We start from the raw sequence: 16,441 nt of genomic DNA, 5'->3' as shown, positions 1-16,441 counted from the left end.
AATGAATAATGAGTCTCAGAGACATGTTGTAGCTTTCCTTGACGTATAATTAAATCAAAATGGCAGGTCAAGTGAAATAACTGGTTGGCTTATGAAACACATTCCTACATATTTAAATAAATACCAAATGTGGTATTAAATCAACTAGCGACAATATTTTGAAATTGATATTGAAAATCTTTAGAAATTTTTTCAATAAATTGTGCAAATATTATGTGGAAAACGCAGATGGACACGATAGGTATAGGCATGCATAATGAATACCATACATACATAAATATATGAACATATAAAGTATTATAAATAATATATACATGCAGTGTATTTTCCTTTCCTTCTCTGCATTTTATATAAGGTCATTTTTCTTTGATACCTGCTGAAATCCATCACATTATAACAATAAAAAGCTCTCATCACACAATTTTATGTAATTTGAGAACGAAATCCAGTCATTTGTGTTAAATGACACATCATCTAATTTAAAGGCTGATTTCACCCCGTGAATTCAGTTCAATAAGCTTGATTGTAACCATTGTTTAAAGAGAATAAAATTAATGTCTGTATTCTATACATTGTTCAGGGTGACTGGGGACAAACACCTGTGAGAGGGAGGGAGGACTGAGGCCCATAACCCAGCATGTGATGTGCTGAACGGCGAGAGGCGGGGACGCAGACAGGTCCCTCATGGGGAACACTCCAGCCTGTACTAGAAACAGTAATCCCGTTACTGACACCAACCAACGGGACTCAGTGTCAACGACGCGCATCGCTATTGGACGCAGTGAGGGTTGGACTCGTGCACCCCGCCGACTGTTATCCAAACGCAGGGAGCGCGTGTGGCCAGTCGCTCCTCGGTGCGCGCTGGATATGGATCAGGACGCAGCGCGCCTCCCCGCCGTCTGCCGCGGACAGGCTGCTCGTCGCGGCGCATAAAAGGTGTCCAGATGAACCGCCGCCCTCCCGGCTCCTCCGGCGTGCAATGGCTTAACAGGAGAGACATGAGTGTCCGGACGGATGACACCATCACCTTGTGCCAAAGGGCTCTCCAAATCGTTACGGAACTTTGTCTCACGGGGCACGTCGACCGGGAGAAATGTTCGGATATTTTCCCCCTGGAGAGCAACATACTAGGTAAAGGACATGCAGGTAAATGGAATAAAGTCACTATTTTCTTCCCACCTTTTCAATTGATCACTTTCCTCTGTTCTTCCGAGTTAGTTGCAGGTTTTGGAGAGAAAGGGAGAAACTAATCTCAAACTCGAAACGAGTTCAAACTTTACTTGGTTTGATTTGTTTTTATCGGGTCGAGCAGTTCTGAGAGTGTTCATCTACCTGTTACGCATCTTGCAGCAGCAGCTCAGTGCGCACTGATGAAATAGCAACAGGTGATCAAACAGACTGAGGGGAAATGATCTGTTTTTCTTTCACCACGCTGCTCCGTTTCACTTTGCAGTCTGGTTTATTGACCCGTTTTAAGGAGCTGCATGTATGAGCTGAATTAAGCTTCTTTGCATATCCAGTCTGTGCAAACTTTGCATCTAAACATCAGTAAGAACAGGAATGTCTGCAGCACACAGGAGCTCAGAATGATATCTCTCCTCTTCATGTGATATTCTTGTTGCTGTGGCTCTTTAACTCCAGTTTTATATGACTTTATATTGTCCTGCTGTATCAAACAGGTGCATATGCTGCCCCCTCTTTCTTACAGCTTGCTTTCTCTCCTTTTTTCTCCCTCTCCCTTGCATGTTTGTCTGTCATATTTTGTCCCTCGCCTGCTTCTCCTATCCTGTCTATTTGTCCCCTCTTGCGTCTTCCTCTGTGGGTTAAATGTAGACATCTCTATCAGTCTCCTTGCTGTGGTCGTGGGTTTCTGTGGCCTCGCCCTGTTGGTAGTCTCTCTCTTTGTGTTTTGGAAGCTGTGTTGGCCCATTTGGAGGAGCAAGGCTCTGTCAGCCCACGCTGAAAATGGCCTCCATGTGGGTTTCCCCGAGATGCCTCCACCCAACTCCCCGGCGGTCACGGAGTGTAAAGTGGCGGAGGTGGAAAAGAAGTACCCGCTGGAAGTGAAGGCGAACGGACGGAGCTCTGTCAAGCTCTTGGAGGCGGCCATGAAGATCAGCCAGACGTCTCCGGACATCCCTGCCGAGGTGCAAACAGCCCTGAGGGAGAAGCTCAGCCAGCAGGCTAAAATCCAGAGGCAGACCACTGAGCCAACGTCCTCCTCCAGGTACCCTCACATTAACCAACTGCAGCCAGCCCCCCTCCCCATTTACCCCTGCACTGAGGACATAATGGTGGCTATTTATACACAGCGCATACTGCTGCTTACAATTACTGTAGAATAGTAGCCTTTTCAAGCCCTCTTTGGGGTTTGTTTTACCCACCCCTGCCTCATACATATCTGATGCTCACACAGTGCTGACAGTTCGTGACAGCGTTGCCACTGTGCCCGAGGTGGATTTGGCACGTGTCATGCAGATCATCAGTGACTGGCTGGTGACCTTGAGATGCTGTTGCACATGAAAAATATCTAATTCTGAAGCATGTCTGAAATGTCCTCTTACCGCAGTTTGAACCCTATAATCACTTGTATGTGTGAGTCAAGCTGCTATGGTAACGACGGGAAGCAACCCCAGTAATTAAACAATCAGCTCGTGTTTCTCTTTGTTTTCCAGTACTGTGTTTAAACTAGAACGTCCATAATTAGCATTGCTGTGGGGAGGGAGCTGTCATAGTGGAAGGTTGGTTTCTTGTGAGACACACCAGGCAGCTGTGCTCAGTTTCTTAGAAAAAGTCGTTATTGACACTTGCTTTGGTTTGTCGTTTGGCTCGTTAATTAAATTATACTGCCACCAAGGTCTTTATAAATTACACACCCACCAGTGATGCAGAAAGGCCAGGTTAAAGATTACTACGCCTACTTTCTCAAACCTTCCGCCTACTTTCGTGACATTGATTCTTGACTTAATGTGGCAGCGGTTTCACTGATTATCTTCCTTTGAATGACAAAACGTCCTAAATGCAAACAACATGCAACAGTAGCTCAATTACTGTTTCAGGTCTAATTTTAGCTCAAGTGGTCTAACACGCTATAGAATATTAAAGCTATAACACCAAAGAAAAAGACGGGATGGTCCTGACTTCCTTTTTAAAGCATTTATGACTTGTTGATGGAAATAATGGTCTTCGTAATATTTGTATGAAAACTGATGACCAGCCAGTCAGCCAATTATCTGGGTTCAAATGCAGAATTTTGAAACATACTTTTGAAATACGGCGAAAAACAAAACAAAAACAAGCAAACAAATAAATGTGGCTTGTTTCCACTAACTCCTCTGGAGTGAATAAACTAGTATTCATTATCAAGTGGTACTGTACATGTTTCATGCTGTCAGGAGATGAAGACAAAAGTAGCATAAACCACTAATCAGTTATGCAAGTTCAAAGTTCCCTACATCACTGCTAATATTTGGATGAAAGCCCAGTCGCTGCTGCTTTTCTTTTGTAAAGACCAAGGCTCACTATTTTGAGGGGACACTGTTGCTGCATCCTGGGCTTAGCTCTGCCCAAGACGATTATGATTGGTTTACAGAAATCTGAAACAAGGTTGTTCGGATAGTTTTTTTCCCCTATAGAATGATAATGAAGTGCAGCCACACCACTGTCTACTACAGAATGGCTTGGCTAAGCGAGACCAGGAGAAGACAAACGACGATGTCACTAACCCAACGAGGGCTGAGTTGTGTAGGTTAAAGTTGGATTAAAAGTTGACAACATGCAAATATGACGAGCATTAAAGCAAATTATTAGTGCTAATCTGTGTTCAATGAGTGACTCTGTTGTGGTATTTCAGGCATTGTTTCCCATTTCCTTTACATTTTGTGCTGGCTCTTAGACAATGTCCCACCTCTTTATGTTATGTACAATAGTTGAGTGTAGTATTTAATTGTAGGCTTTGCGTATGGCTTGTGCCATATCATTTGTGTCATGACTGCCAGATCACTGTGATTGTATTACTGTCAGAAAGGAGGAGGGCCAGTTGCTAGGTGACAAGATTGGCGAGTCAATCACAGCAGTGGTTTTCTCAAAAGATGTCAATTTTCCTGAAGTTTGGTTTGCAGCATTCAGGTAATTGGCACTGGGGTTTAAATATGAATGCAGGAGAGGTTTTTTGATATCCAAAAATCACAGAGAGTGGTGGCAAAAGTTTGTCGATTTCATCCATTGTGATTTAATATTGCTGGTGCAATTTTCTGAGCAAAACCAGCTGTTTTTTTGCCAAAACAATGAATTGGATTTGAAGTGTGTCTCCTTTAAGTCTAAAAAAAATCAAGTATGTGATGTCTTGATTTTAAACTACACACATAATAAGCTTCAAAAGGACAATATTGGGGTTGTTACATCAATCACATTGATATCTCTGCCCTTAGAAGTGTTATCACTGCTAAGTGGGATTGAGTCATAGTGGGAGCAACAGCTACTTTAGGCCTCTGGTAATTTGGCACTACAGTATATCAGGGTGAGTATCAGGTTTACTAAAAGTTTATATGCTGCTATACTCGATGTTTGTGCTTTGTCCTGAGGGCTAAAGACCGATGGTGGTTTCTAAGCTGTTCCACCAAACTGTAATGTGAGCTCCACATTATTATGCATGGTTTTTAGATGTAGTTCTCTCCTGACAAACCATTAGCACCCATCACAACAAAGCCACTCATGCGTAACACCAAACACACTCGAGACATTTACCAGATGCCCTCTACCCTTTTCAACAGGCACAATTCATTCCGGCGCCACCTGCCTCGTCAGATGAATGTCACCAGCGTTGACTTTAGCATGGACACAGTGCCTCTCCGCCAGTCTTCTACAGTGAGCATTGGAAGAATAAAACCAGAGCTCTACAAGCAGAAGTCTGTGGACTCAGAGGATGAGGCCAAAGAACCCGTGGAGACTTGTGGAAAGCTGAGCTTCTCGCTTCGTTACGACTACGAGGAGCAGGCTTTGGTGGTGAGAATCCTCAAGGCCTTGGACCTGCCCGCCAAAGACTTCACAGGCACCTCCGACCCCTACGTGAAGATCTACCTGCTACCTGAGAGGAAGAAGAAGTTCCAGACGCGAGTCCACCGCAAGAATTTGAACCCCATGTTTGATGAGACCTTCTCTTTCCCCGTGGTGTACGACGAGCTTTGCAACCGCAAACTGCATTTCAGCGTCTACGACTTTGATCGGTTCACTAGCCACGACATGATTGGCGAGGTGGTGGTGGACAACCTCTTTGAACTCTCTGATCTTTCCAGGGAGGCGGTGGTGTGGAAGGATATCCACGCAGCAACTACGGTGAGTAGGTGTTTACACTAAGACACTGCCAAACCCTCACATACGGGGACAATGCTGCTGTACAAAAAATGTTGCACCAAGCTTCTGTGCTGCCACTGAGATTAAAACAAGTAGTGAATGGAAATGGAAAGGTCTGATCAAGAAGTATTGTCCTGACTGAGTGTTGAGAGCCTGAACTCTTCAATTCTTTTCCACAGAAGTGGCAGGTCGAACACACTGTATAATTCAAATGCTTTGGGAAATGCATTTCATCAGGCAAACACCCACACACATTTTCCAGAAACTGCTGGGTATTCTGCAGACGTAATTATAGCAACATGAGAGTAAAAATATCCAGCATCAGGTACATATGACAACCAATCAATCTCTAATGCAGGTAGACAAACAGAGTACTGCAGGCAGCCTGTCCTCATATGAACTCCTTCCAGAGAAGATGTTAGTAATTTAGACCGAATGCATTTACTTCTGCATTAACACTAATCATAATTTGCTCATTAGCCTGTGCTTTACTGATAAAACAATACATATTATAAACACTAAGCCTTTGTTTTCAGGTCACTGAAGCTTCTGTCGACTAAATAAGTTGTAGAAAAACAACACATTTTTACTTTGCACAGAGATGAACTCAACTGGATTTTGTCTATCAAAAAAATGTTCAAGGTATTTATTTGCCTTCACATGAGAAGGTTGATGTATGTTGCTGTTTACTAAAAGCACAGATATTTAGGGTTGTCAAAGTTTATTATAACAAATGATCACATCAGTGGTTTCAGGCATCTGTTCCTTCATTTGTGGTTTTAAGGCTACTTTCAAAGACTGCAAGGAGATTATTCAAGGCTGATGTTCCTTCAATACTTGGTGCACTGAAGCTCCAAGGACTTGCTACACTATGCCAACACAGCCCTGTCTCCTAAACAATACGTTCCTATACAACTAATCTTTACATCCTGAGAGAAATACATTTTCTGCTGGACTATATTTGTCTCTGATGCATCACAAATACATTTCAAATCAACATGTTTTTGCCATTTATTCGATCAATGTACTGTCAGCCAACCAATCACATATTAGATGGGCTTTAGTTACTGTATGGTATGTGTACGTCTAACAGAGAGCTTTTATGATACATGAAGCATTTCCAAAGGGTTTGACAGTATAGGACTGTAAAATACGAGGTATTTGTTCAACTTTATGTTCGACTATAATTATACACATTACAACATCAGAGACCTGTGCTGCCAACAAGTGTGAAAATGTAGTCTTAGATAAAACCTTGCTCAGCTACAAAGAAAATTGCTGTATTGCTTTCAAGGTTTTCAGTTTTCATGGAGTTTAGTTCTCACATAAAAAAAAACCTGACCTGTTGGTTTCAAAAGCGAGATGTAAAATGTTTAATTTTGCTGCTCTTTGCTGCTCTTTGCAATGAGTCATCACAAAGTTTTCTACCTTGCTAGAACAGGGATGTTTAGGTTTGGAAGCACAGTAATAACAACTATAACTCAGGCTGGATACTGTCTGTAATGAAAGGCCAGAATTAGCACAAGTTTTAGCAAAAGCTACTGAATGAACAACATCAACATTAACTAAGTTAACTTAATTAACTTAACAACCTGTACCTACAACTTTCACGGTGTTGATTAATACTGAAATCATGACTTTTACGCCAGACTTTAATATATTTTCACTTTACTTTCCAGCTTTAATACATGTTAGCACTGTTTTTTCTTTTGATAGCAAATAAAACCCCTGATAAGCTTAGCAAGTAAAGCTTATCAGACAAAATGAAAAGCTGACAGCCGTGGTAGCTGCTCTGTGAAGTTAACATGCTCACAGTGGTGATATTAATATGTTGATTTTTATCAGATACTTAGTTTACCATGTAAGTATGCTAACAATTAATAATTACTACTTAACATAAAGTACAGCTGGTAATACGAATGCCATCAGCTATTCGAAGATTTGGTCAAAAACAAATGTTTTAATTAAAGCAAATTAAACAAACGGGCTAAAATGTTGACCTGATGATGGTGTTAGATTAAATGTTTTTGTTTGTTTTTTTTTAAATATTGCTCTAAAAACCAAAAATGTCAACCCCACTGTGGCTCCTTTTCGGTCATTAATTTAAACCGTAAAAACTTATTTCTGTGTATCAAAGTTACATATTTAAAGGTTTTTCAATGAAAATAACCCCTTCATGCCTTAAAATGACTTAGATGTAACTCTAAACTGTTGCTTCCTCTAGAATGAGCGAATATTCCCGCCTCAAGCATTAGAAAACTACAGTACACTACACAGTTGTAATATTGTAGTGATTCAAGTTGGCAGAATTAGTTCCTTTGGTTTGTTACACATGGAAGTTTGAGACGATCATCAGTACACTGCATTGTCAAAGTAAAAATGCTCAGTCATAGAGTTTACTACTTATTTTTGTAATGATGTGTTTTCTAGTATTAAAAAAAAACCAAAACACCATATGAACATGTTAACAAGACAAAAAAAAAAAACATGATTTTTACCAGAGAGGGAAATTCAGGGACTTATAATACAAAGTAAAATTCAGCCTCTGTTGACCGTAACTGTCTGTACAAAACTAAATGTCAAACCATCCAATAACTGTTAAGATATGTCTGTTTGGACCAACCAACAGTAGCATCCCCAGAAACAGCAATTAGGAACCTAGTGCTCAACATCTAGCAGATCAGATAACGGTGACAAATAAAAAAAGACGCATAGTTAATTTCAGCTGCCTATACAGCACTGAACGATTGAAAGAGACAGATATCATAATGGCCTACGATGCCACGCTAATTAAACGCTCAGTACTGGTGACCAAATGTGACCTACGTTACACCAACCCAGTCTCACGGCAATTTGTGAAATAGTCACGAAACTTAATCTATTGATTCGTGTTCAGGGACACGATTTGCCCACATTTTTCGGGGTTCCCAGCACAAATTTAAAACCTTGTCATTATGTTCATTTCTCTGTAAACAAATACAACTCTGAAAAGAAGGACACATGCAGGAAAACAGCAACTGGAAGATGTACTGTGATCGCAGCAATGAATATTCTGACTGTTGTAACTGAGAGGCCAGCGGTGGGGAATGTATCTGGAGCTTTGTGAAGCTTTTAGCTCGCTTTACCCCCCCTTTGGACCCAGCCCTGTGTCAAGTGTAGTTTTCCAGGAGACGTGTGAAGTTCAAGTGGATAAAATTAAATTAAAATAATTTTGTTCAACATAGTGGGTAAATTCTTCAATGAAAGCTTTGTTTTGACTTGCTGGAACCCATGGAGGTCATTTTTGGCGTCATTAAAGATGTTTTCCTGGTTAAATCCTGTTTCATACTATCCTAACCCCAACATTGAGGACATCCTTACCGGCTGCTTTATCTCTTCAGGAAAACAATTTCAGGGTTACACTCATTTATGTGTTTTAACAACAGTCATGTGGCTATATGGCTATACAGAATGTAATAATAATAATAATAACAACAATAATAACAATAATAATAACTTTATTTGTATAGCACCTTTAAGAACATTTCACAAAGTGCTTTGACAAGTAGAACATAAAATACAGGTAAAATGTCAGACAGGACGGGGCAAACCCAGGTAAAAACAATAAAAACTGCATGAAAACACATGTAAATACACACTGAAAAAAAAAAAATGTACAGAAAGGACAGGTAGTTAAAAACTGGTTAAAAGGACCAAATCACACAAGGGGGGTTAAGAGAGAAGCTGAATTTAAAAAATCAAGGATTAAAATGTGTTAAGATATGTAGCAGTTACTCCATGGCTTCTCATTTACCATAAATACACGATTATGTTATAAACACTCTCTAAGAGCCATACACATATATGTACAAGCAAGGCCTAATTTCTGTTGTAGTTACTCATTGCTTTTTCTTATTAAATGAGATTAAATGGTAAAAATTTATTTTCACCTATATGTATGAATTTCATTTGTAAAGTCAGTCCAAATAAACGTGTTCCTCATCAATTTAAACCCCTAACTGCACTTAAAGTTTTATATTTCACCCTACATTTAGGAGAAACGGCTATTTTGAAGGAAAGAACTACAACTTCCAGTGGCGTTACAATACAACATGATTGGACACGCCATGAAATATGTAGTTCTTCTTGGGGTTTACAACTACGGTTGTGTTTTTGTATTAATAGACTAATATAAACGGATTGAAGTACTGACAAATGTGCTACTGTTAAGTTATAATACGTGTAGTATGAAATAAGTGTAAAAGAGTACATCGTATTGTGGTATTTTTATAACACTGGCAGTGTTTGGGGAAAATATGTGCTCGGAAGAAGAAGAAGAAGAAGAAGAAGAAGAAGCCAGGCTGAGCTAACAGCGAATGTAGACAGTCTTGATGAGCGAGCTAAAAGCTTCACAAAGCTCCACATACATTCCCCACCGCTGGCCTCTCCCTTACAACAGTCAGATTATTCAACGCTGCCATCACAGTACATCTTCTGGTCACTGTGTTCCTTCATGTGTCCTTCTTTTCAGAGTTGTATTCGTTTGCAGAGAAATGACAGTGACGACGAGCATGTAGCCCAAACACAGTAAAAGCACTTATATTTTACCACAAATAAACGATAATAGCTATGAACGATATCGTTTTTGCCTTTTTCTATTTGAATGAATGCGGAGTTTATACACAGCGCCGACGTTTACAAAATGTTAACATTGGTCAGTGTGGGCGCACACATCTTTATAGTGATCTCTATAGTTATTAGTGGGGACAGGAAACAACAGGAAAACTGGTTAATGCCTGACTGTTGGAAGAAAAGAACTACAAAAACATCAAAGCATATGCGCTGTCTAATAGGGGAAAAAAACGTGGCCCAGACAGGAAAGATAATCCCAGCTGACATGTATTGGTTTGAAATTTGTGCCAGGGACACGAAAAATTTGGGCAAATCATTTCCCTGGACGCGAATCAATAGATCAAGTTTCGTGACTATTTCACGAATTGCCGTGAGACTGGATTGGTTACACGCCGACCTGTTTATGCCTCTGCTGTGGCATTTTGATTCACAGAATGTGGCTGAACCATTTAAAATGTGCTAAATGGATTCTGGTGTCTTTCTTTTTTTGTCCACCAGGAGAGTATTGACCTGGGAGAGATCATGTACTCGTTGTGCTATCTCCCCACAGCAGGGAGAATGACCCTAACAGTCATCAAATGCAGGAACCTCAAAGCCATGGACATCACAGGCTCTTCAGGTAAAACAAGGCTCACATCAAAAGCACAATTTGGCTATAAATTAAAAGTCTTAGTCAGTATTTTAACTGTACCTAACCTAAGTATTAAAAGACGGGTTCAAGGTACATTTAACAGCTTCCCTTTGGTATTTGTTTCTTAGCTTTGTTGGTTTAATCCTATTTAACTCTAACTTCAACATGTGCAAATGAACAAATAAATAAATACCAGTGAACTGGTGTCTCCCAGATCCGTATGTGAAGGTTTACCTGATATGTGATGGACGGAGGCTTAAGAAGCGAAAAACAACCACCAAGAAAAGCACACTTAATCCAGTGTACAATGAGGCCATCATCTTCGACATTCCCCCAGAGAATGTGGAACAAGTCAGTCTGTCCATCATGGTGATGGATTACGACCGGTGAGTTAAATACTCCATTTATACTATATGTACATGATGATGTACTTATTGTACTGTATGTTACTGTGTGTCCATCTGCCCATGTGTCTGTGAACAGTCCCTAGCTCGAGCGCTAAGGTCTAACCAGTTGATATTTCACAGGTGAGCTAGGAATGGCCTCTCCTCGTAATAATTAGATTTTGGGGTCAATCCATGAAAAAACAGCTCAGCTGGACGTCAAAGGTCACTTTTTAAAAAATGCTGTACCATGGCTGGCAGGAGCAACTATATCCCTCTCCTGAGGGTTGTCTAGTTTATGTTATAACCTAAAGTCAACAGAGTAGGTAGGTAAAGAGGAACATTTGCAGACATTTGTGGGTGCAGAAACAAAATATTAGAGTTTGCCTTTAATCAATAAAAGTCTTTAATACAGAGACTGATAATTACAGTGAAGTAGACCGCTTTTATGAGAGGTGATCAAAAAGTTCCAATCTGATCATGGTGTCCAATCTGACGGCAGTACCAGTGTTGCACACATTTTTGTGACCACTGGTGGTTGTGGATTTGTGGTTTCTTCACGTATCACAAATCGGAACAGAACGCAAACATCACATTCTGTGTCAGTCAGTACCTGGGATTAACCAGGCTTTATGTTGAGTGGAGGGTCTGCAGCTACTACTATGAGGAGAAACAGCAGTTTTCACAGTGGCAGAGCCTGAAGTCTCCGATGATTGGCAACTCAGTCTCCACAAAATGTAATTCTTATGCAGCTAAAATGCATTCTCAGTGACATTTGGAGAGAAAACTATTGTATGCCGAATTAAATTTGTTGTAATATAACACATTTCTAATCAATAAATCTTTCTTATTTATTTTATTGCTTTAGCTTTTAGCTCATTTTTTAGTCAACCAATTACGTATTTAATGGAGAGCGACTCATGACCGGGGAAACTTCAAACATGTAGTGAAAGGGTCGTATTTCAACCCAAAGTATTATATTTTTATTTACTCTAACCAAATAATTTTGGTGCCTAAACCAATATGTAAAAGTGTTCTCCAAAGCATGATATATTCCTAAACATAACTTCATTGTTTTGGTGCATAAACTTAACCAGAAAGTAAGTAAAACTAAAAGGAAACAACAGCAGAAAACGAAACTTAAACCCAAGACTGATGGTCCCTCGTCTGTCCCCCTGGTCTTTATGGTGAAAGTCCAGACACAGGCTTAAGCCTCCATCTCATCCTACTTTCTGACACTAAATACGTGGTTCTTTCAAACTGAACACCGTTCCCACAATGTCAAAGGTGAGAAAATACATATATTTCAAAACCAAGTTACACTTCCCTTAAAATGCAATTGAGACTGCAGTTTAGTTGTACAGGAACGTAATTTTGTGGAGACAAGGTTAAGATCATAGAAAGTGTATCAGGTCAGGAGTGCACCACAAATGAGTCCCTCAGGGTTTGACTGTCAAGGAAGAGTTCCTGAGGTGATTATGCACGGGCCACAACAACCCAATCATCACTCCCCCTCCCACCCTCCTCGCTAGATTTGGCTCCCTCTGACTTGTTTTAGTCGCCATTTTAACACAGTTTAGGAGATTCAGCGCTCATTGCAGATGGCACTTGACATGTTTACATAACAGGATTTCTAGGAAGCGTTGCAAGCACTGTAGGAGAGCTGCACAAGGAGACTCCTTCAGCAGGGATGGTGGCCAATTTTAAATCATCTGCAGTGCGAGATTTATACAGGTGTGGTCTCTGCGCTTTCTGATCTCCACTCATATTATGTTATAGAGGTCAGTTAAATTTATTGATTTTGACCTTCACAAACTTACAGTTTCTTTACAGGACAGTTCAAATAAAATAAAACATGCATTTACTCGTTAACGTGTGTGTTTTATTACTACCAGGGTCGGACACAATGAGGTGATCGGTGTGTGTCGCACTGGGCCAGAGGCTGAAGGCCTTGGACGAGATCACTGGAACGAAATGTTGGCTTACCCACGGAAACCCATCACACACTGGCATGCTCTGGGAGAGGTACAGACATGTTCTCTACTTTTATTCCTCACTCCATTTCCCCACTTTTTCAAATAACCCACATTTACAGAGCTTTTCAGAAGCTCTTGAATGCAACGTCAACCAGAATACACACAGTGCTCTGCATGGAAAAACAACAACACATCAGATTGTCAAGTTTTCTGTCATTGCAGTTGTGTGTTATTCAGCTCTTCCTTCTCTTACTTATGGAAAGAAAGCACGTCATTTTTGTTTTCCATTTTCTCTCTGCGGTTGTCAAATAAATCCCTTAAAACTCATTTCAAGTGTATCAAATTTACTCATTTAAATGTTTTCCCATAAATCCCTTCCTGTCTTAAAGTGGTTTAAATGAAACTCTGCACAACTATTTATTCTCAACCTTTTTTAGTTTTTCCTCCCGACTCATTGCAGCTCAAGCACACCAGCTCACTGACAGCTCTGCTCAGACAATCTAAAACCACTCCACACTGCACAATGGCAAGTTGGAGTAATTCAGCCGTACACGATCAATGTGGAAATTGATTCTAAAAAAGAACAATGAATTGTTAGTAAGAATTGTTTGTTTTGTATGTAACCCTGGAATCTGAATCCATGTTTTTGAGACTACGATTGGTCAATTGCAGTTTCTGTTCAAGAAACATATTCTACTATATAAAAAAAAAATGACCACACCTAGGTAAAAAAACAAAAGATTTCGACCAGAGAGCACCAGTGTTGTAAAACTCTGGAAAAAACAAAAACAGAAGTGAAAAATGTATTTATCATTTACTACATGGTTTTCAAAGATTATCTTCTAAAGTTTTAGGGACCGTGGCTGCAATTGCAAGCATATTCTAAACTATCAGCAAGCAGAACAAGTTGTTGACATTTTAATCTGGGATTAAAGGGTTTTATACCGGTCTACCTCTAAAAACCTGTTCATTTTCTTTGTGAAAATGACTAAAAAGAAACAATGAGCATGAAGGGATATTTTCAGATTTGGGGAGATTTATTAGCTGCTTTGCCCAAAGTCCAGTGAGAAGGTGAATTTCATCTCTATGTGCTCAGTACAGAGATAGCAAATGTATTTTGCAGGGGAAGCAGCTGGCCTAGCTTTGTCAAAGGTGGTCTCCAATGAATATAACATGTGTGCATTTAACACAGAAACAAACACAGGGAGCTTTGATGAGCAGTCAGCTTGTACATGTGAGTGTTTTCTCCATCAGCAGCAGTTACTCCTGTACTCACAGAGAAGTTGCCAGCTTTGCAGTCAGGTGATTCCTGGTGACTGCTTTGCATTCTAACAAAATAACATGTGGCACTAAGGCGATTCTAAAATTATTGGAAGTTTTTTTTTTTCTTTTGACAGAGGCTGTTTTGCTTCAGTTAATGTATTTTCATATTTTAAATGTTATCAATTCTTTTCCTCTTTTGCCACACCCACTCCGTACCTGACGAATAGGAAAATACAGGTGATTACACTTTTTTAGTGGTAAAACTACTCCAGGCTTTGATAAAAAAAAATCTGTGATCATAGGCAAAAAAAAAAAAACAAAAACGTGTAGCTCTTATTAAAACACTTGCATCATGAATACTCAGCTCATTTTAGTGAGCAACAGCCTGACTTGGTATACAGATCTATTCTTGGGCTTGCTGTGTGCAGTGGTACCAAAACAGAACTCTCTAATGACAGAGACGTTACCCTGATCAACAAAGAAGCAGGAGATGAGGCCTCTAATGAGTTCACACAAACGCACACACTGGCCCGTGAGCTCGAAAGAATCATGTGTTAAAAGCTGTACTCCATATGGTGAATTCATGTAATACCGAGCATGCACATGAAAACCAGGAAGGTGGCTTACGGATCCATTTAGTAATTCTGTGACACTCAGGACACTCGGGACATGATTTGACATAATGTAAGTGTAGCTACAAAAAGAAAACCCTCTGAACCTCAAGCAGCGTCTGGGTGTTTTTGCTCTCGTCATTTTTTACTTCAATCTAAAGTTCTGCGCCTCTATGGAAACAGCACAATCATGGCTAAAAGTAAAGAGAACTCAAAAATGTGCAGTATAACAGTTTTTTTCATTCTTTTTACATTTTTCCAAGTGCCCACAGGCATTACCAGTACTGGTAAAAATGGGGATACTATAAAGGTTTTACTACTTACATTTTTTTTTTTTTTTTTTTGTTGAATTTTTGAATGTTGAAACTCACAATTTTAAAGTTAAAAATTTGACTTTTTTTTTTTTTTTTTTTAAAGTGTTTCCTCTATGCTTTGTGTAAACACAACCTGTAGTTCAGCCCAGTTCAGCTGAAAAGTCCCTGAATTTTTGTCATGTGACTGCAGATCACAGCTAAGTCACTAATGGCCTCACAGGAGCCTGGAACTGTTAGTGTTTTACAGAATCCAGGTAGAGAAAAATGATTATTTTAGTGGAATATCCAAGTGAGACATGACCATGATCAACAACACAGACCAATGAAATGTCACAATTTCAGGCTTGGCTGACTTTCTCGTTCAAGGATCATGTGAAAGTAGAAAATCTGCTGACTTTTTGTGTCTTTACAGCTTCTTTCTGATAAATGGAGTTTTTATTTTTTTATTTTTAAAAAGATAATGTGCCTTTCAAACCTGGCGACAGGTTTTGTTGTTCAAAAGTTTTGCAGCAAGATCTGACCAAGCTGGACTAAATTTGCCTATGATCACAGTGAGACTGCACGATTAGAGAGATACCTGCTTAACTACCAAAAACCGATGGCATACCTCTGTAAAGCTGTGTGTTTTGTGATATTTTGCCTTGCAGTGGCCCGGAAGAGCAGCAAGCTTTGAGAGTCAAGGCTCGTGTCCTTCACCCAAACCTCCACAGACTCCCTGATGATCGCAGGTAGAGTCAGAACATCACCTCCGTAAGAAACCAGACGTTTGTTTAGTTTCTGAGAAGTCGTGTTGCCTATCACTTGCTTCAGAGTATGTTGTACGAAAACGAAACTCAACCCGATATGTTTCTGATGTGGTTGTACTGACATTATATGTATCGATTCAAATGCAAGTTTTTCAAGTGCTCTACAGAGCTGGCTATGCACAGCACTCACAGTCACTCAGTTCAAGAGTCAGTTTTTCATACACTTGCTTCAAAATTGTTCATTTGCCATCCATTTACGCAGACCACATGAATGGTAGGCCTTACTATAAGCAGTCCTTAGTAAAACCTTTCAATATTTTGAGCAACATTTTTCTAGCCCTAGAGCTCTTTAGTGTGTTACCATTTTACTTCAAAATGGCACAAAGTTAAAGGGCTACGCTGCTCAGTGCCATGAAAACACTTACTTTAAGAAACAGTCAATAAATCCAGTGACTCATGATCCAGGTTTGGGGGGGGGGGGGAACTGTATCTACAAGGGCTGGGTAAATCTCTCAGAAAATCCACCAGTCACAACAGGCCAACAGGACTCTCAT

The 16,441-nt window shown here is 40.0% G+C and overlaps 1 protein-coding gene across 1 annotated transcript; it reads left to right on the top strand.

The window, feature by feature from the left end:
- Window positions 1-944: 944 nt before the first annotated feature.
- LOC103362092 (synaptotagmin-10-like) lies at window positions 945-16,018 on the top strand. The gene is made up of 7 exons (XM_008288356.1): window positions 945-1,146; window positions 1,834-2,227; window positions 4,773-5,334; window positions 10,462-10,582; window positions 10,809-10,980; window positions 12,873-13,002; window positions 15,789-16,018. Exons 1-7 carry the CDS (start codon window positions 945-947, stop codon window positions 15,858-15,860), a joined length of 1,653 nt encoding a protein of 550 aa, XP_008286578.1. The 3' UTR covers window positions 15,861-16,018.
- The last annotated feature ends 423 nt before the right edge of the window (window positions 16,019-16,441 follow it).

Source organism: Stegastes partitus, unplaced genomic scaffold (genome assembly GCF_000690725.1).
Source record: "Stegastes partitus isolate 25-593 unplaced genomic scaffold, Stegastes_partitus-1.0.2 Scaffold555, whole genome shotgun sequence".
Lineage (NCBI taxonomy): Eukaryota > Metazoa > Chordata > Actinopteri > Pomacentridae > Stegastes > Stegastes partitus.
Note: the sequence above shows the minus strand (reverse complement) of the source record. Positions and strands in the feature narration are given on the sequence as shown.